This window comes from Chenopodium quinoa, unplaced genomic scaffold, assembly GCF_001683475.1.
Source record: "Chenopodium quinoa cultivar QQ74 unplaced genomic scaffold, ASM168347v1, whole genome shotgun sequence".
Classification (NCBI taxonomy): domain Eukaryota; kingdom Viridiplantae; phylum Streptophyta; class Magnoliopsida; order Caryophyllales; family Amaranthaceae; genus Chenopodium; species Chenopodium quinoa.
In genome coordinates this window covers 1,619,111-1,641,882 of record NW_018744858.1, presented here as the reverse complement: position 1 = coordinate 1,641,882, position 22,772 = coordinate 1,619,111, and the positions used below count along the sequence as shown (strand labels likewise).

At 36.1% G+C, this 22,772-nt stretch overlaps 1 protein-coding gene across 1 annotated transcript; it reads right to left on the bottom strand.

Moving 5' to 3' along the window:
* Positions 1-7,869: 7,869 nt before the first annotated feature.
* LOC110704726 lies at positions 7,870-8,804 on the bottom strand. Its single transcript, XM_021882534.1, has 3 exons — positions 8,485-8,804; positions 8,306-8,380; positions 7,870-8,188 (listed from the first exon to the last, which is right to left on the bottom strand). The coding sequence occupies exons 1-3, from the start codon at positions 8,802-8,804 to the stop codon at positions 7,870-7,872; spliced, it is 714 nt and encodes a 237-aa protein (XP_021738226.1).
* Between the last annotated feature and the right edge of the window lie 13,968 nt (positions 8,805-22,772).

Genomic DNA, 22,772 nt, shown 5'->3' with positions numbered 1-22,772 from the left:
TTTGAGAATTGTGAAAGTGTTATGATCGAACCAAAAAACTAAGGAGGCTACATGGAAAGCTGAGGCTAATATGAGGAAACGTTACCTAGAACTGTTTGACTAAGGTTAGTGGTTGAATTATGGGGACGTAGCTCCTTTTAAGAGGGGTAGAGGCAATAGTGTTTTGCGCGTTTGGTCTGATCTGCTCTAAATTTGTCTGATGTGGTTTGGTCTCACTTGCTTCTTCTGGTTATTATTTAATAAGTGTATTTGATCTGATCTGAATTTTACTAAACTAATCTAAGTAGCTCTTGTTTGAATATTTTAAAACTTGGTCTGGTCTATTCTGAATTTGTCTGATGTGGTCTGGTCTCGTCTGCTTCTTCTTGTTAGTATTTAATAAGTGTATCTGATCTGATATGAATTTTACTATTAATCTAAGTAGTTCTTATCTGAACAAAAATATAAAATAAGTTTCCGAAATAAGTTGGGTATGCATTGGTGGAGAATTGAGGCTTGAAAGGCCTGACTAAGCTGGCAAGCTGCTAGAAATTAGCCAACTTACTTGACCACTGAACGCCACGCCTAACAAAAGACAAGCAAATAGTGTTCCCTCACGTAATTCTTTCTTAAGTCCTACTAGTAGTTTCTAATTAAGAAAATATTACTAACAATCTTAGACTTGTTTCACTTTTGTTCTATTGTCCCATGCTTGATAGTTACTTATAGGTTCATAGTTCTCATTTTTTTTTATAGAATTTGAATTCTAATTACCTCAATTTTAATGTGATGGGGAAGAAAGGGATGATTATCAAAAGAGTATGTATTTGTCAAACTTTTTAATTCTTGATTGTTGGCAATCGACCTCCATTCGAAATCGATCCCTGAGATTGAGTTTTTGTTGTTTCTTTATTTCAATTCATACATCTGACAATATGGGGCAAAAAAATGTAGTCTGTTTTTTTTTTTTTTTAATGTTTTTTTTTGGTAAGGTTGTTTCAAACTTTTTTTTGAACACACATGTTATGTTGTAGAAAGAACTCAAAGAAGTACTTTTACAATGGTGAGTTCAATAAATGGTGAAAAGATGTGTTGTACGTAGTTATTTAGGCGGTGTTTGAAAGAAATATTAAAATTGGAGTGGAATAGAAACAAATAAGAGGGAGAAAAAAATCATTCAACTCCCACCTTTTTATTTGTTTGGTTTAATCATGGAACGAATCACTTAAATTTAGCTCATTTCTTTTTGTTAAGTAGGATAAGCGTAATTGTTACTGAAAGGAATGGTGTCCTTCCAACAAGTGTATTATTTCGATAGAGGGTTTGGAATTATTAGAAAGTTAATTATTCAGTGAGGTCAAGTGATCGGAATGCCTAGGTGGAGGCCGCTTCCGATCAGTAATATTAATGTATGATGAATATTACAGCTTAATCCTGGCTGAACCCTTCGGGTCGCACCCCAATCGAGTAACCGATCCGAGACGACGAATCAATCTGAAGGATTAGATGAGTCATTAGAGTATTACGAACAAAGACGTCGGATATCGAGCTTAGAGCGTCGAAACCGAGCATCGTAAGTCGAGTCGAATTCGGAATTCGACGATACGTGAAATCAAGCAAGCAACAAGTGCAAGCTAAGCCGTAGCATCACATTGGCATACCCATGTGAGTGCTAAGCTAGCATGGCCACCAACCGCAACGCATAGCTATGCTGCAAGCCAAGCATGCATGTGCGTGCTAGGCTCGCTGGCCGAGCATGCTTGCGAGGTTGGTGTGCCTAGTCGCACGCATGCTAGTATGCCAAGGTGTTGGCCCTCGCATAGCCGCAGCTAGGCTATGCATAGCACGAGCATCGCAAGCAGCGTGCTATGCGTGCGTGTGCTGTGGGTGTGCGTGCTTGCTAGCATAGCAGCACCAGCCACACGCAACAGCTGGGCATCTCTTAGCATACGCACAGCAGCACAAGCAACGCATCGCAGCAGCATCAGCCTACATTGCGTGCGTGGCTTGCTTGTTGCGTGCATGCGAGGGCAGGCTGGCTAGCCAACCCAACCTTGGTGCTAGGCGCCAGCTAGGCAGCCTTAGCAGCCAAGGCAGGCTGCCAGCCAGCTATGCGTGAGGTCAGCACCCGGTCAATGGGGACCAGTCTTGGTGGCCTTGCTTGGGGAGCAAGTGGTATTTTGGTCCCCCCCTTTAGTGGTCCTCACCTACCCTTGCTCACCATTTTCCAATTGACGCTTGTTGATTCATTTGCATTTTAATTTGTTTTTGGATTAAAATAAATTGAGTAAAATGCAACTCTCCACATTGAAGGGAGATCGGAAATCAAGACTCCCTTCCCTATAAATACCCATGTTTTGGGTTTGGGAAAAAGCACTTGAGTTGAACTCAATAAGGCATCTCCTTATAAGTGAGAAAACCTTTAATTTTGTAATACTCTAGTATTTGTTGGTCTAGCCTCGACTAACCTTAGAGGTAGAGAACGCTCGGGTCGAGTCGAGGGTACGAGCCGTCAGAGGCTTACGCACTTGCGAAGGTGGAGCTTTCAAGTAAGAGCTCGTATGCGAGCGAAGCACGCGTCAAGGGTAAGATCGTCTTTTCTCTTTCTCTCTCTTTTGTTGTTTAATTATGTGATTGCATGTTTAGTTACATTAATTAGTGTGCTGGTCTTGGGCGGGTTTCACTCCGCGTAGTGTTTAATCATGGAACGAATCACTTAAATTTAGCTCATTTTCTTTTTGTTGAGGAGGATAAGCGTAATTGTTACCTTGTTACCTTAGGGTATAGAGAATTAACAAATAAGTGGAAATCATTACCCTTACGTAATAGTAATTATTACCCAAACCTTCTAATCAAACACTTGATAACGGTAATAGTTTAATTGAATTCATTTTCAATCCAAAAAACACTCTTACCAAACATGCTCTAAGTGCATAAATAATAGTTGCTTACTTGCTTATAAAATTTCTTCCTTTCACCTCACATACGTCTAAACACATGAATGCCCAAAAACAAGAAATCTCATAAGTTGCCCAATTCTATTTGGTAATAATTTTCTCAAATGCACTTATTCAATTCCTTTCTCCTAAATTACAAATATAAATAAATAAATAAATAAATTTTAATCTCTACCTTTTAAAAAGTTTAAAGTTTAAGATATTTCTAATATAGTGTTTGATTTATTTTACTTATGTTTCCTCATTAATGTTAATTGTTTCATTATTTTAATTCTTAATAATAGTGTGTGGACATTTATACCTTAAGAATATATGTTTACATATTTTACCTTATTAATTTTGTTAACAATATAAGGCTAAACTGAAGAGCTCTAGGACATGGACCGCATGGCTACCTGTGACACACGCATCACACACATTAAACACCCTAATAATAATAAAGTTGGTGGTCTCACCTCTAACCTCTTTGCCACATAATCACACGCCTACTATGCTTGCATGCTGCAACATGCTCAATATGTGAAATGGTCACATGATGACTAGTATATATTCTGTAAGGTTTTGGTAGTCATTTAACCTATTACCCAGTAGTTTTAGATTCGAAAGTCACTTGATTTGGCTTGACATATGCTCAATATGTGAAATGGTCACATAATGACTTGACTAGTGTATATTTTGTAAGGTTTTGAAAGTCATTTAATCTATTACCAAGTAGTTTTATATTCGAAAACTTGGCTTGGCATTGAACCAAGGCTTTATGTAACACCACCCTATAACCTCCAAAACTTTATTAATTTTTTGACAATTATAAGAGGCACTAAGGGGTGTCACAAGGTGCCCAATCTGACCACTGTTTACAGTGTGCTTGAGTGCGATTTTGCTGAAAATCCTAACTACGGAGTAAATTTTAAACTAAGTCTGGCTTTACTTTTTGTCTGTATACCAATCATCAACTTTTAGTTTGTCATCTATATGTAACCGCACCGCCCTAACCCTAACTCCATATATAAGTATGTAAATTGTATGTTCATTTGATGTAGATTAATTAATTGTTTGTAATTTGATAATGTTTTTTTGAAAAAGAGGAATACTCATTATCGGCTACTATAAAGGTAATTCCGACACAACATGTGAATATGTGATTGATGTAAACATTCATTCAAACTCTATAACGAAATTAGGCCTTCTAGATTGTATATACCCATCTGTCTCTAATGAGAAAATACAAGTTTTTCAACATGAGATACATATTATGTATCTCAAAGGGGTATATTTGTCATTTTAGCTAGTAAAATGGGGTTAAATTTGTATAGAATACCATTATATTCAAAGCAAAATCAGAACAACATCAATGCAGGAACAAAGAGCTTCAATGATGAGATAGAACTCGACAATCGGCTTCAATGGAGGAAAACAACATTCATACCCTTTGTTTGACGGTAAAACTGTCAGAATTATGACGGTGAACGTCGGTGGTTTACAAGATAAAGCAAGATTATTTGAAGAGGGAGAATGAGGAGGAAGAAAGAGATGAAAATGGAGCAGATTGTTTGTTGAAGAAGAAGACCCAACCCATAAATTTAGTATGTTATAACGGAAGTGTGCAATGGAACGATTTGGAAACTCACCCTCAAACACAAAAAAAATAATTAGTAAAACGCGATAATAAAAAAGACAATGTTTATGAGAAAATTTAGATTTCCTCCTCTCAAACAAAATATTGTATTATTAAGTTCCTACAAAATAAGACAATAACACTCTTGATGATTTTCCTCTTTAATATCATTGATGATTTTCCTCCTCAATAAACCATCATTGATAATTTCCAACCATCATTGAACTATCATAATTTTCAATAAGCCTAAACCCTCTTATATAGGTAGTGGCGGAGCCATAAATATACAACCGGGGGGACGACAACTAAATGTCGCATCATTTGATAAAAATGTTTAAAAAAAAAATTAAACACAAAGATAGGTTTATAGTTAAAATTTTTGAAATAAAAAATCCACAATTTATAATTAGTCTTACAATTCAAAAAAAAGATGAAAAAAATTTCATAAAGTTTAATATTAAACTACAATTGCATCCTTCGAGTCTTCATATTTTGAAAATGATCATTGATTTTTTCATTGGGAACTTGTAATAATACTTCCTTCTCAATAAAAGTGACCAAACAATCATTCATAAGTTGATCACCCATGCTATTTCACAACTTACTTTTGACATATGTCATTGCGGAGAATACACTTTCAACACTTGCCGTAGCAACGGGAAGAATCAACAACAACTTGATAAGCAAATATACAAGAGGATATATCTTATCCTTCTTGGTATTAACAAGCATCATGGAAAGAGATTTATGATTATGCAAATCTTGAAATCTTTCATCTTTGTGCATATTTTCCATGAATATATCAAGTTGACCTTCAAGTGTCATCAAATCAAAACTTGAAAATTTTTCGGGATAAAAAGAGGCAAGTTTGAGTACCTTTTCTTTGTCAAAAGATGAGAAGTTATCTTTAGGACTTAGGCAAGCCATACAAGTAAGTAATTCCATGCTTCTCTCATTAGATTGATTATCAAGCTCTTGAAGATGCAAATCAATTACCCCCAAAAATATTTCAACTCGAAAATGATGTAGATTTGTTTCTTTTTCGACAAAGCATCGTGATCTTCCTTGAGGAACGTAAAGAGCATCCATAGTGGGAACATGACAGGTTCTAGTCGTATCACCTAATCAAAAGTAATTCCTAAGTCCTCTAACTAAAGTAAATAGGGAAGTAGGGTTGAATCCACAGGGAAACAATGTTTTTATATTCCTAAAAAATTAATATAATCTAAATAATTAAGCAACAAATATGATTTTTATGAATTAAACTAAGGGAAATAAATAACGTTTATAAGAATAATAGGAATAACAATAAATCAAAGCCTAGGGTATAAGTTCACCAATAAATAATACTCCGGGATGAAGGACAACAATCAATTATCAATGCATCAATTAATCAAATCATAAAGGGCTTTCGCTACGTATTGCAATCATAGAATTAACTTAGCGGTATTAAATCACATCTTTCAAATCCTTACTTAACCATTTATAAATTAACCTGCCTATTGAAATTAAGCCTAAACATCAATTCTCATCTTTCGAATCTCGAATCAATATTGCATAACTCATACAATTAAACCAGGCCTAATCTAATTGCATAGCATTAAATCAATCAATAAGAAATTAATAAAAGCATTGACAATCAACAATAATAAATCACCTCTTCATATTATTTACGGATTCCCAAGAACCCTAGAAATAAACTACTCACACATGATGAAATCTAAACTAAGCAAAGCAATTAAACAAGACATAATTAATCAAGGCAATTAAATTACTAGAAATAAAAGGGGAGAAAATCGTTACCAAAATAAACGGAAATACTGAATTGCATAAACCAAAGAGTATTGAGAGAACAAAATACTAACTAAGCTTAAAATCTAAAATCTGGAATTTTAACTAATGAAAGATGTCATTATCTCGCTTAACAAAAGCGTATTTTTATTTATACTAAACAAAGAAATCCTTAGATAAAACGATGCAAAAACAACTCCTAATTAACTCGTAAAAACCTGCGCCCGACAGGGTGCCTAACCGCTCGGCCGAGCGCGCCTTAGCTTCTTGAACTTCTGTTCCTCGCCCAGCCAGGCGTGCCTCAGGGCGAGGACACTTCCTGGTCAGGTGAGTCCACCGGGCAACACTAGATTCCCCAGTTGGGCTCTTTTGCTAGGCCCAATACGAATATTTTCTTTGGGTCTTTATAACTCGGTCCATTGCCTCGGTTTCTTCTTCTTCTTCGTCGGGCACTTAATCATCAGTTTGATTATTCTAACGCGGTCTTGGGCTACAGAATATGGTCATATGAGTGCGATCCAAATCCAATGCTCGTAGTGGCTCAAATAAGTCCGGGAAATGCTCCAAATCTGCAATTGCCTACAAAATAATACCAAAACTAAGAAAACGCAGATTAGTAATTAAAATAGCTCCGTAGAGCCAATAATACTCTTAAAGATGACCAAGGGACAGGGGTAAAATATTATATAAAATGGACATATCTAAACATCAATGCCATATTTAGTGCCAAATAAAGTAACCTTGTTTAAGAGAGTCTCCCACCCTGATTCCCTCATTTTTTGAAACACACTTTTTGTAAAAGTAACTAGTTCCATGGAATTTACAATATCACGCTCCTTTCTTTGCAAAGCAATACACAAATCATTAGTGTAACTAAAAATAGTCAATATCAAGTAAGTAACCAAAAATAAAATCAATTGACTCTAATTGTTCTAAAACAATTTGAGCTTCAAACTTATCTTCCGATGCACCATGTTTCCCAATGTGAACAATTACCTTAACAATTATAGAAAATAAGCGGATGACATTTACAGGACACTTGTAATGAGATCCCCAACGAGTATCTCCGGGCCTCTTCAAACCAAGCTCTTGATTCAAACTCGATCCACTCAAAATTTCCCCCGGCCCACTTCCAATACTTGAGCAACTTCTTGAGCTTGACTATTACGAATCATTTCTCTTCTCTTGCAAGAAACTCCAACAACATCTAACAAGTTTTCAAGTATTTCAAAAAGCTAACCACAACTATCATTCCTTTTAGCAACGACAACTAGTGTTAGTTGAAGTTGATGAGCAAAACGATGTTCGTAGTAGGCTCTTGGAGTATCATTCATAATCAAAGTCTTAAGGTCATTTATTTCACCCTTCATATTACTAGCCCCATCATACCCTTGTCCTCTTATCATAGATGGACTCAATGAATATTCCACAACTAGTGACTTAATTGCATCTTTAAGAGATAAAGCGGTAGTATCACCAACATGAACAATGCCTTAAAATCTCTCCATTACCTTTCCACTATCTCTATCAACAAAGCGCAAACACAAGAGCTAGTTGCTCTTTCTGGGACACATCACTTGACTCATCGACCAATATAGCAAAGTAATCATCACCAATATCTTCAATTATGCACTTAGTTGTTTCTTTTGCATAACAATTAATAATGTCTTTTTGGATCGGGGGAGTAGTCATTTGACAATTTTCGGGTGCATTTTCAAGAGTATGATCACCTACTTCCTTAACCTTTTCTCCTAACCATTTCAATAGCTCAATGAAATTACCCCTATTATGAGACTCATCACTTTCATCATGCCCACGAAATGCCAAACCTCGCCCCAAAAGAAACCTTAAACAAGTTAAAGATGCATTCAAACGAATATAATATTCATTTTTAATAACCTTACTTGCCTTTTCAAACATATTCAAAATTGATTTATTTTTCCCATCTTTTAAATTCACATACTTCTCATAAGAAAGATTATGAGCACTCTTAATTCCACCAACATGATTCTCAAATCGTTTCGAATTATTCCATTTCCTAAACCCTCCATCAACAAATGCATCACTCCCATGTTATTTTCAACTTCACCTTTGAACAATTAACATACAAAACAAAATGCGGCATCTTTTTCAATGCTATACTCAAGCCAATCCCATTTGTTGAACCAATTCACACTAAAACGACGTAAACCTCCTACTTGTCTTTGAGGGAAGTTGTGAGTTTTTGGTTGACAAGGTTTTTTGAGAATATAAGCTCTCCTCACCGCATTTCTTTTATTTGGGGGATAATCCATTATGTTCATTCTTTTTCCCGGATCATGAGGAAGAAGTTCAACATCATATATCAATTCTTCCTTCTCTGGTGGTACATTAATAGAACTTGTACCCCCACCAATTTCTACAACATTTTCTTGAGTTTCAGGGGAGCTAAATGAAGCGGGTTCATTTCCTTGAGATTTCATTCTTTTAAACATGAATTGTCGAAAATCGGGTTGTTTTCTTTTTGTCTTGGACTTGTTTGAATTAAGTGAATTGTTTGACATGTCCTAATTTAATCAATAAGAATGAAAACAATGAATCAATAATAATTCAATTATCATCGTATATTCATATCATACAATCCAAATTACCAAACAATTTAACACAAATAACAAGTTATAAAGTGAATAATTTGACAACCCTAACTAAACATTGGAATTCAAACAATTAACCATTAAAAAAAAATTAGGATTTAAACAATTGACACTTTAAAAAAATTAGCAGTTAAACAATTAAAAAAAAAGATTTAGGGCTTAGAGGGTTAATTTAAAATTAGAAGTTACTATGAATTTTGGGAAAAATAAAAAAAAAACAAATTGATTTTTGATTTTTTGTGGTGCCTGCCTGCCTGGTGTGCCGGTGAGATGTCGGTGTTGGACTGGTGGTTATAGGTCGTCGACGTCGGGCAGCAGAGCCATGGATTGTGAGTGTGACGTCAGTCGTCAAACGTGGAATCGTGGAGTACAGTGGTGGAATTGTAAAAGGCTTATGATTTTTTAAACTTCTTTTTTTTGTCTTTTAGTAAATTTTATTGATTTATTCTTTATATTATTTGTCTTATATGTGATGTCACATTTTACTTTTTGTCTCTTTCTTTGTGGATCAGTGACAGCTTATGCCTTTGTGCGTGTTGTGCAAGTTTATTTTTATTTTTATTCTTTTTAATAATTTGAATTTTTTTTAAGTGGGGGGACAGCTGTCCCCCATTGTACCCCTCTACCTCCGCCATTGAATATAGGCTAACCTAGAAACCCACATCAATTAGGATATTTTACTTGCTCCTCAAGCCTTAATAATCCTAGATTGTTTATACATACCTAAAATCTATCTAGCTTCCTAATTACAATCCTCATTTAACTAGGAAAGCATAAAAGATAGAAATAAATAAAAGATACAATATATCTTTTTCCAAAACAAATCTCATTGTTATAATGGAAGTGTGCAATGAAACAATTTGAGAACTCACCCTCAAACACAAAATTAAATAATTAGCAAAACACGATAATAAAAGAGACAATGTTTATGGGGAAATTTAGATTTCCTCCTCTCAACAAAAATATTGTTTTATTAAGTTCCTACAAAATAAGACAATAAACCTCTTGATGATTTTCCTCTTCAATAAACTACCGTCTTTCACCCTCTTGATGATTTTCCTCCTCAATAAATCATCATTGATCTCTCTCCAACCCACCTTTCATCAAACACGTCTCGAGGAAACATATCAAAAACTCCTAAGCACGCAATAGATACAAGGTGAGTGCTTTTCCATCATTGTACATCCAATAATAATCAGGATAGAAAATTAATAAATCAGAAGAGATAACATATTATTCATTACTCATTTATGTTTTATATATTATTGTCTATGTTCTGCGCATAACAAACAAAAACCTAAAACCTAAAATTTCCTATTGTAACCTTGATTTTTTAGGTGCTTAAAATCACTAGTTAGAGTCTCCAAAACTGAACGAGATAAATCACTTCATGGATGGAAGAAGATGTTCAAGTTCAGGGGAGGCGTTCGATTGCGAGTTGATCGAGCTGGAAGCCATGTTGGGCTGAAGGGAGGTTTGTTAGGGTTACAAGCCCAACTAGAGGAAGAAGATTGTTGGTACATGTGGATGTTTGGTAAGTTGAGTTTAAGGGAAGGTTTGTTAGGAAATAAACTAAACTTACCAAATACCGATGAGATTTGATTTAAGAAAAGATATGATGTATATTTTATTTATTTCTATCTTTTATGCTTTCCTAGTTATATGAGGATTGTAATTACGAAACTAGATAGATTTTAGGTATGTATAATCAATCTAGGATTATTTAGGATTGAGGAGCAAGTAAGATATCCTAGTTGATGTGGGTTTCTAGGTTAGCCTAAATAAGAGGGTTTAGGCTTACTAGAAAATTAAGATGGTTATCAATGATGATTTATTAAGGAGGAAAATCATTAAGAGGGTGAAAGAACGATGATTTTATTGAGGAGGAAAATCATCAAGAGGGTTATTGTCTTATTTTTTAGGAACTTAATAATACAATATTTTGTTTGAGGGGAGGAAATCTAAATTTCCTCATAAACATTGTCTCTTTTATTATTGTGTTTTGCTATTGGTTTTTTTTATTTTTTATTTATTTTTATTTTTTTAGGGTGAGCTCCCAAATCACTCCATTGCAAACATCCGTTATAGAAAATTGGGAATGTTTGTTAGGAAATATACTAAACTTATCAAATACCAACAAGATTTGTTTTAAGAAAGATATGATGTATATTTTATTTATTTATATCTTTTATGCTTTTAGTTAGATGAGGAATGTAATTAGGAAACTAGATAGATTAGGTATGTATAATCAATATAGGATTATTGAGGCTTGGGGAGTAAGTAAAATATCCTAGTTGATGGGGTTTCTAGGTTAGCCTATTTAAGAGGGTTTAGGCATACTAGAAAATTAATATGGTTATAAATGATGATTTATTGAGGAGGAAAATCATCAAGAAGGTGAAAGATCAATGATTTTATTGAGGAAGAAAATCATTAAGGGGTTATTGTCTTATTTTGTAAGAACTTAATAATATAATATTTTGTTTGAGGTTGTCTCTTTTATTATTGTGTTTGCTAATTATTTTATTTTGCTTTTGAGGGTGAGTTCCCAAATCACTCCATGCCCCAACCTAGCTCTTGATATCAATTCAATTTGTTATAACGGATGTTTGCAATGGAGTGATTTGGGAACTCACCCTAAAAAACAAAACAAAATAAATAGCAAAACACAATAATAAAAGAGACAATGTTTATGAAGAAATTTAGATTTCCTCCCCTCAAACAAAATATTGTATTATTAAGTTCCTACAAAAGAAGACAATAACCCTCTTGATGATTTTCCTCCTCAATAAAACATTCGTTGATAATTTCCAACCATCATTGAACCATCATAATTTTCTAGTAAGTCTAAACCCTCTTATATAGACTAACCTAGAAACCCATATCAATTAGGATATTTTACTTGCTACTCAAGCCTAAATAATCCTAGATTTATTATACATACCTAAAATTTATCTAGTTTCCTAATTACAATCATCATCTAACTAGGAAAGCATAAAAGATAGAAATAAATAAAAGATACATCATATCTTTTTCCAAAATAATTCTCGTTGGTATTTGGTAAGTTTAGTTTATTTCCTAACATAGTACATTAAAAATAATATAATATTTATAAAGTTCATTCTATATACATACCTGCCATTTTGAGATATAAGTCTTGTATCTCATGTTGTGATATTGGGGCTCCCTCGTCTCTAATAATGTGTCTTATTTTACATTTTACGATATCTAATACGTATTTTAAAACGATTTTATCTTCATTTTCATACGCATTTATAAAAATTAGATTTTAATTAAATATACAATAAGATGAATCCATCAAGATCTCACACAATTATATTATTTTTACTTCATTCGTTTCGTAATAATCCCAACGCTAGATGTTGCACAAAGTCTCGGGAAAATTATAGGGCGAGGACCAAAAAGATAATTTTATAATATAAAGTGTAGTTAGTGAAAATATATTTAATTGTTAGTAGGAGAGAGAAATAACAAAAAAAAAAAAAAAAGTAGTGTATGAGGGGTTGATAGGAGAGAGAAATAATAAATAATAGTGAGTCCTTACCAAATAAGGAAATATTGCAATTATTATGAAACGGACGTAAATAAAAATATTGCGATTATTACGAAACGGAGGGGGTATAGATTGTTCCTAAAACTTGTTGGCGACTCTTTTAGCTCTAGCTTCCTTCCCTTTGGACACCACCATGCCTAAAAGCATGATCACAGTGGGGCTCAAATTTGAGTTTGAAAAATTCCCTACAATTTTTTGGCCACTCCACTAGGAGGATTTCTAATTTTGATTCCTAAAATTTATTTTGGCAATTGACTTTAGAATGAGTGGATGAGACTTGAAAGATTCTAGATATTCATGTGCATAATTTTTATTAACATTGTGGCATAAGCATAAAAAGGTCCGCATTGGAAAGACCCTCCAAAATGCGTAAAAAACATAGGATTTTTTACACGTAGGAAAAGCTGGAAATATCTTTCACAAGTAGAATCGAAAAGATACTGCGGGAAAATTCGTAGTACACAAAAAACTGCCGCGACGCACAGGAACTATTGCGAGACGGCAGGGTCCATCACCATGCAACAGCTTAATCGCGGCGCGATAGAGTTGTCGCTGCGCGGCAGAACTTGTTTTCTCGCGCTGAGTTCTCGCGACATGGAGCCAGGAGTCTTCCTTCTTGTTTTGACTGATTCTAGTACTGTCTCGACGATTCTACTTCTTGAATGAGTTTTTCCTTCTTTTCTGAACCCATATGTGTTCTAAATATGGTCTTAGCCCCTGGGAATTCACGCTCCATCCACCCTGACGAACGCTCCGTGCAACGATGGGTGCATCCGAGATTGTGAATTCACCAAACCATGGAAGCAAGTTTAACTTGCGGGGTCCCATCTATCCGCGCCAACCCTTCCAAAGGTAAGGCTTCCGTGCGATGCATCCGGACTCATAACCATGGACCCTCTTTGACTACCATAATCCTTGACCTTAGAGAAATAGAGCTATGGTTAGGTTGCAAACTCATTGCATCATGTTTTGACTACTTGTGCATTCCTTACTTGTACATATTTTATTTGTGATTAAACTAACCTCTTGTGTTGACTTGTTTTTCTAAATAAAGTCTTAACAAACTAATCAGTGACTAAAATGGACTTTGCTTAATCAATTGGTTCATTAATTTGAACTTATAAAGTCTAAATATACTTGACATAGTGAGACTAAAGGCTTATACCTTCGAAAGAATTACCGAAAACAAATTAAACTGACGCTCCAGTTTTGGCACGGAAGTTTGGTTTGTGCCACAGAACGCTAGCTTTATTGCGAGGCGATAGTCATATCGCGCCGTGATAGAGCCAACGCGCCGCGACGGTTACATCGCCACGCGATGGTTCGGTCTTTTCTTTCCGAGACTTCACGTCGATTCTAAATTTCATGATTATGTAATTTAATGTATAACCAAGGTATTAACTTAGTCTTTGTTTGAGTCCGATCACATAATTATTCCAGGGTCATTACACGAGTCTTGAGCATGTCACTTTCACTCACGAGTCATAGCACACACTTTGTACATGTATTTTCACCATGACCATGTCTTAGGTCCGTGCATGAGTCTTCTTTCCATCATTTGAGTTGAGGGTTCATCTTATTCCCAAAAATTTCCATATCCTTCCACATCCACATATACCTTCCCACATACTCTCCGTACATTACACTTTCTCTCTTAAACACTTTCCACATTCACATACTTTCCTCTTACATGCTTCCCCCATACATATCATTCCCCTCATACCATATGATCTTTCCATTCTAAGCATGTTGAATCGAGTTTGAGTCAAGTCATTAAAAGAGTCAATGGTATAATTTTACAGCGCTTGGTCAAGGAGAGAAGGGCGTTTAATCAAGGACAATAGTTTTGTTCAAGTATTACTCTTTAGTAAACCGATTCGACACAGGAAAAAGTTCGTAATAATGGCCGGTCAAGAAGAATTCTAGAAGCTTAAGGAAATCGTGAATGGACTTGCCGAGATGCTCAAGGGGCTCACTACTCGAGTCAACGACCCTAACAAGTAAGTACCGGTCGAAACCATCAAGTTTATGGAGGATAGCTTGAGTCAAATTTCCAATGATTAAAAGTACTTTGGAATAAGTTCTAAGGGAGTCTCAGTGGATAAAGAGCTTCTTCCGCAGAAGTTCTCTGCCAACGATATTCCTAAATTCAAAGCCGTTGATAATCCTACTTCCATTTGAGGGCATTTGAAACAATCATGGAGATTAAGGGGACTGACAAGAAGGTTTTCCCCTCACTTTTCTCACTTTCTCTTGAGCTAGTATTCCAACAATGGTTCTTCTCCATGAGCGCCGAGAAGATCGCTAATTGGGAGTCTATTACACATGCTTTTATTGATAGACACAAATGTAATATTCAAGTAGAAACTGATCATAGGGAACTTTAAATGCTTAAACAAAAAGAGAACAAAGATTTCACTACCTTTTACAACAAGTGGAAGGAAACTTCCACTAGGATGATTGAAGTTCCAAGTGAAAAAGAATCTGTAAGGATGTTTATCAAGAACCTCCAAGAAAAATATCAAAAGCATTTGAAATATCAATGCAATTTAAATACTTTTAAAGATGTTTATAATATAGGCATTGAAATCGAAGATGACCTTGCAAAATTGAAAGCTGCTAATAATAGTAACAATATTGACTGAAAAGGAAAGAAGAACACCAATCCTTCTTCTCCCGAAAACACCCACTCTAGTAACAATGTTAGTACCTTTAAACTCAATGATGTCTTATCCATGGATAATTAAGGGCCAAGAAGGCAACTAAGAAAGGAGTTCACCCCTATTGGGATGAGCTATGATACTACCTTTGATCGACTCCATGCCAAAGGACTCGTCACTCCTATTGGACCTTTACAAGATCCTCCACCTGAAAGGAGAACATCCAAATGGAACCTAGACGCACGTTGCAAGTACCATCAAGGTAGGGTTCATACTACCTAGAATTGTTGGAAACTAAAAGAGGCCATCCAATATTTGATCGATAATAACAAGCTTCTCGTTCCCCCTGCTGGCAAGAAGACCGAGTGAAACTGTGACAAGGCACAAGCTGCTAAATCTTTAGGATTTTCATGATTTTTCTTTCTTATTTTTGATATTCCTTTCCCCCAATAAAGTCTAGCATAGGCACCCCCTATCATCTTCCATCATTTACTTCATGAGTTTGTATTACCTTTTCCATTTTCAATAAAATGAGCATTTAATTCTTTTTATATGATCATTGCATTAAATTTAATAAAAATAAATAAATAATTCACGATGAGCTAAACATAAGGTATACCAATGATTTGAGGCACCCCTTGTAGCCACATCATATTACATTTACCCCCTTTTGAATATACAATCCTCTCTTGATAAACCACTTTGATCCTCGTCTAACGATTGACCTTTCTTTCTTCAACCCACATCTACTTAACCTTGGGATGGGACAGTGTGCAACTTTATGCAATTTTCAAAGCCAAGTAAAAAAAAAGCTTGAGTGATTTTCCCAAAATTTCGAAAGTTCAAAAAGAAAAAAAAGGGCAAAAAATGTGTGCAAAGGGCAAGTGTTCTAACGTCTTTGATATGAACACGTCTAATATTGCGTCTCTTATCGAGTCTCGACACCGTGCCTGAGAAACATGAATGCCAAGTGAGTGATAAACCGCATGATCAGGATTGCCCATACTTATCCGAAGAAAATTCAAAAACAAATCTCAAATGCAAAAACAAATAAAAAAAAAAAAAAGGAGTTCAAAAATGAGAAACCTCAAGCATACAAATACCAAGATTCAAATGCAAGGTTGCACACCTTGGGGGGCTTATATTGGGTCTTGAGCCTTTATCCTTCTTCTTCAAACCTTTAGCCTAACCCTATTACAACCCTTGAAAGACCTCCTTGAGGTATACACACACTTGTGCGAGGTTCGGCTAGAGCTAAGTTCGGCTTGATTCCTTACAGATACGTAGGGAACCTCACATTGGGGTGCGGCCGTAATAAAAATGCATTCATTCATATTTACATTTATGCGTGATCGTATTAAGGGATCTCCAATGCTCATCCCTATCCATTTAGAGCTAGACTTGGGGGCTTGATCCCTACTTCATTAGCCTACCTAGCCTACGGGTCACCATCATTTGGCTCTCCTCGAAATATGTTTTTTCACACCTTTAGCCTTTGCCGCCTAACCTTAGTGTCACTTTCACACACATAACACATACATAGCCAAATAATCCTTCCCTTAGGAACCCTTTGTCGTGGAATCTTGATACGACCCTAAAGCATGCCTTATCATCTCAGAATCACTCATAATCATAATCATCATTTCATCACAAAGTATAAAGTACTTAGCCTCCGCGCCTAAGTTATCCAAATACTTTCATCATCGAGTCATCAACTAAGATAGTCTAGGATGCTACAATCCTTGCACCAGGAGATACAACATCAACGCATACACTTGATTAAGCTCATTCAACATGAACCATCGCTTGATTCATTCTTTTCATCTTGAGGAATTTCAAAGACTTCATTTTTCACCAACACTTTACCCTTTTCCTTTTCACATCTTTCTTTTCGGGAGAAAGTCGGTACCCTCCACAAAAATGACGGAAAATTTTTGCTTTTCTGTATTTCTGAGTTACACCAGCACAATCAAAACACAATGCACACACAAATCATACACATTGAGTCATATCACATCACATCGAGTTGAGTCTGCACATACGTGTCACATCACATTGAGTCACACAATGAGTCAAGTAACACCAAGCCTTGGGTTAACCTCAAGAAAGCTATAAATATGAGAAAAGTCCTATAATTCAAAATATAGATGCAGGTACACCAAGTCCCTAGTGGACGAGTAATCTTTACAAAAGATTTAAGGTAATTTGATTGAGTACAAATGGGCAAAAGGCGCGAGCAACAGCAACGAAGCCGAACAATCAGAATGAGTTTAAAAAACTCTAACCTCGATTCCAGCATAGCACAACAGAAACAACGAAGCCCGATACACCCTGACGCGGCGCGACAGCACTGTCGCTGCGCGATAAAACCTGACATGGCACATCGTACTTGAATTCCTGCATATCGATTTGTTGGACGAAAATTATTTACTCGAGCCTTGTGAGGAGAAATCGATTCTTTCCAAAGTCTCAGATGAGCAAATTGTTCTTCCTTAAGCCTCATGATGAGCAGTTTACCAAAGATATGGGTTTGATTGATGATCGGTCCGATGACGATCATGTTTGATTGATGATCGGCCTGATGACAATCACTTTATTGATTGAGTACGCTTAAGCATTGGCTAAGCACCTTTGATAACGCCTAAGCATTGGCTAAACACATTTGATAGCGCCTAAACATTGGCTAAGCACGTTCAAGAACGCCTAAGCACTGGTTGGACACATTTCGATACACCTTAGCATTGGTTATGTCCGCCTAAGCATTGTTGGAGTACATTAATTGAGTAGTGATCATAAAAAATTCCTAAGATGGAAGATTTCTACAAAAATCAATTTAAAGCTCGGTAAAACTTTAAGAGATGGGGTTTTTACGGCAGATTTTCCAAAGCTGGAGAGGATGCCACTTCCAGGAGTGAAGGCGAGAAGATTTGAAAACGGCAACACACTATGGTCTTCGACAACATTCCCTGATAATTTGGAGGTTGCCCCCCTTGATTTGCAGATCGCGAAGCACTGCAATCTTCGATGACTCTCCTTGATTATTTGGAGGTTGTTACTTTGATTTGAAGATGGCGAAGCACTACGATCTTCGACGGCACTCCCTGATAATTTGAAGGTTGTCACTTTGATTTGAGAAGATGGCAAAGCATAGCAATCTTCGATAGCACTCCCTGATAATTTGGAGTTTGATTTAGCAAAATTGATGTTACCCGGACGCGTGTACCCCCACGGTGCAAGATACGCGTTTCTTAACTCTTTTATCTGTGGAACTAACGCTTTTTGCATGTATCGGCGTTAAAAAGAATGATTTTGGATCGCAAAAGTTCTGAATCATTCTCCGTCCCTATCGATCTACTTTGAATTTTGTTTTCGAAAGTTACGTTTCTCCAAACACAGTCAAATTGGGGGCTTCTGTAGACACCAGATTGTGTCTCCCCAATAACCAAACCCAGTGATGAGTACCTTTCACGTCTTTGATTACCGAGTTAGGTGAAGAGTTGAAGAGTCTCGTGAATTTTCCTTTAGCCTTGACCAATTATTCTAACCTTTCCCTAGATGTTTTAAACCAAAATCATTCATTTCGTGTCTTTTTAATAAAAATGTCTAAACCAGTCTATTTTAGTCCATAATCTGGGTCTAATAATATTGTAGTTGGATGGGGTTTGAAAAGATCTTTCCAACGATATATTATAAGCCCAAATCCGAGTTATAACGAAGAAGTTATGGCCAAAATACTAAACCGAGCCCAAACCGAGCCTTATCTACGACCCAATGACCGTGTGGAGGGTCCATTAACCTTAACCAATTATGATTAATTACAAGCTTCTAGAATCGTCAAGAAGTTTTTTTTCGATCCTAAATCCCTTGGGATTTATTAATGGCTTCTAGAATCTTTTAGAAGGTTCTAATTTACCCAATTTTTGAAAAGATAAAGACTTAAAAATTTTACATCGGATAAAACACTTGTTTTTCAATAATTTTAATTCTGATAAAATTGAAATACGTACAGGAATTCGATTAACCCAATTTGATTATGTACAGATTCAATCTTCCGAAACCATCGTTAAGCGATAGAACCATCGCGTGCGATAAGCCTATCGCGCCGCGATGGAACCTAGTTTACCCCGAGTCGGATTCTGACTCTTTTTCTGAACTTCGACACTCGTTTTTCCTTATAAATAGAGGTCGTATTACCCTGTTTTCATTCACCAACAATCATCATCTCTTTCCCCTCTCTAAGCTCAAGTTTTTATCTCTCTTTTTTTTTCTTAATTTCCCAAGCAAATTAAGAAATTTGAATACTCCTAGCCAATCTCGAAGTTATCTTCAACCTCGACGTGAAAGGTTGATAGTTCGGAGTGTTTGGTCCCAAATCTATATTCAATTCTTATTTGATTTATTTGGTTTAATATTTCTTGAAGTTACTAACGTGTGTATTGTTTTGATAGAAAGAAGTACGAGGCATCAAAGTGAGTAGATCTACTATCCTTATTCCTCGATTTTAATTCCTAGTATCATGTTAGAATGTCTTTTGATTCCTAGTATCATGTTAGGGTGTTAATTAATGTTCCTAATATCATGCTTTCTAGTATCATGCTTAGGCTAATGCTTTGATTATGATTTTTATTAGTGACATACTAGGATTTGTTATTAATCCGTTTAGTATCATGCCTAGGATCTTGCTAATCATGTTTTAATAATGTTTTGATGATGTTTTGATTATGATGATGATTTTTGTGTTAATCATATGTTGCTTGATTATTCATGATTTATTATATTGTTATTGCTTGATCACGCCCTTTTTTGCAAGTTTAATGGGAATTTGTACTTGAAATCACGCCTAATAAGATAATTAATAATTTGATTTAGGCCTAATATGATTTTTTATTTCAAGTGATCGCCAATAATAGATTTATTTGTACATTAATAATCAACCAACGTAGATTAAATATGCTTAGGATTAAATATGCTTAGGATTAATAATCAATCAAGCGCTCCACCTGTTTCGACTTGAAGACAAGGTGGAGGTGGGATGGCAGCATATTTTGAAACATATAATTCTTTAAAGTCGTCGTCCTATAATTCACACACCTCATTAGTTGCCCTATGAGTGTTGTGGTTAGAGGTTTCCCTGTGGGAGTGATGTAATCGAAGGGATTGAACACATCATTCCTCACATGGTCCTCATCAATGTGAAATATTCCCAACGGGGAAACATTATTATTGGGCTCAGGCGTGGGAATTTTCCCATCGTCTACTAGATCTTGAACCTTCTGTTTCAAAACAAAGCAATGTTTAGTATCATGCCCAACCCCCCTATGATAAGTACAATAAGCATTGCCATCCCATTGAGGATTTATTTTTTCTATGGAAGCAGGAGGTGTTGGCCCAGTTGGAAAGAGTAGCCCCATTTCAGTTAATTTTTCCAAGAGTTCTTTATAAGTTAAAGGGAATTGTGTAAATTTTTTTTCTTTCGTCCATGCTCTTCGATTATTATTATTATTGTTATATTGTGTAGACGTTGCGAAAACATCAATAGAGGATGAAGTGTTATCATTCCCCTTCTTATAGTTGTTTTTAGGTTGATGATGATGAGGCTTGTTTGTCTTTTCTTTAGCAAGATCATCTTCAATCCTAGTGGCCACAGAATAGACCTTTTGAAAAGTGTCTAAACCAAGGTAGCGTAGATGTTTATTATACTTTTCCTGCCCATTGTCAATGAATTTTTGTACTAACTGAAGTTCAGGCGGCCTTTGGCTAAGGTGGGCCGCTTTTTCACACCATCTACCTTGAAAGTAAGGAAACCTTTGTCGTCGCCTTGCTTAAGCATTTCAAGTTCACGCAAAGTTGATTTGAACTCTACGTTACTCTCATATTGGGTGATGAAAGCCGAACCCACATCTTCCCAGGTACTTTTGAATTTGGCATCTAGCCCATAGTACCACTCTCTTGCGGCTATGTCTAGAGATAAGGGAAATGTCAAAGCATAGAGCTCAGGATCAACTCCGTTTAAAGCCATGGTGCAAGTAAAACTCATCAAATGATTTTTTGGATTATTAGTCACCTTAAACATTGATAAGTCTGTAGCTACAAACTTTTCAGGTAGAGTAAGTCCCATAGGAGGAGCAAACTTTTCAACGTCAAAGTACTTGTTGCCCATTGTTAGAACAAAGAACAAGTTTCTCCAACGTCTTCTCTCGTTCGGCTAAAGCATCCATTTTTTGTTTTATAGCAAGAGCCTCAGCCTCTTTCTTTACCACCTTTTCAAGTTTCTTAATTCTTCTATCCTCGGCTTCTTGAGCCCTTTCCTCTCTCATACGAATAATCTCTTCTTGAAGTTGTTTGATAGTTGACATTGTTGGACTAGGATGAGTTGACAAAGGGAGATGGTTTGAAAGAAGTGGATTGTTAGATGGTAAACTTAGAATACGAGTGCCCGGGTGTCTTCGCTCCAAAGCTTGGTAACCAGCCCTAAAGGAAGTACGAGAAGTTCAGAAAACTGACACGCTTGTTCTTGAAAAAGTAAAAAGGAAAAAGAAAAGAAAGAGGAAGAAAGAAAATTGACGCAAATTATGTTTAAAGGGATATCATCGCCCTTTTAACAATTCATAAATAGTGATATTGTTTGGACGAGCCAATAGTTCATGAAGAATCAAAGTGGTCTCGTAGCAGAATGCACGGGCAAGGTTCAGAGTTGTACGCGACTGGCGCGCGCAACCTCTGGACTTGCACTGGGTGTGGTCCCGCAACTCAATGAGTTGCGCGCGCCATCTGTTCAAGCAAGATTTTTTTTTTCAAACGATTGATTTTTATTATTATTTTTTTTTTTTTTTTTTTTTTTTTTTTTTTTTTTTAACGATTTATTTTAAAGGTTTTTTTTTCTTTTATATATTGTATCCCTTGAACATGACTCAAAACTACGAAGGGACTACTTCGTAGTTGGGAACCTATGTTAAGACTAAAAATAAAGACTATCCTAAACACGCCACAAATAATCATGCAAAGACATACGCATATGAGAGGAACCGTCAAAGCATACAATGTCGCACTAAAGTTAAGGCTTGGGTGGCCAAAGGTACCATATCCTAAGAAACGATGTATGAATCAATCACTCAACGTGATGACCCATGACATAGTTCTCCCATCATTTAGTTGGCGATATGGGTGGGATGATTGTTATTGATTTTGGGATAGAAGCCTGGTGTTGGCGACCCCTAGTGAATGAGCCAACCCCCAACGGTTAGAAGGCGCTTATGATTATGCATGATGCAATGTTGCTTGTTTGGCTTTTACTTTTGTGAAGAAGGAAGATATTATGCGTGCAAGTCTCGCTATCTGACTAGAGATTATCCAACTTAACCCTCGTTACAACTCATAGGTAACCTAAGTTAGAAACCTTGAACCATAACTAAAAGCTAATTTTGTTACCTCTAAGTCCCCAGCGGAGTCACCACTGTGAGGAGGGTGTGCCCGTCGTTGGGGATCCCACTGCCTCTATGCCCATGGCCCTTTAAAGCCTGGGACTTTACACTTTTTAAGGTGTGTTAGGATTAGAATTCCTGA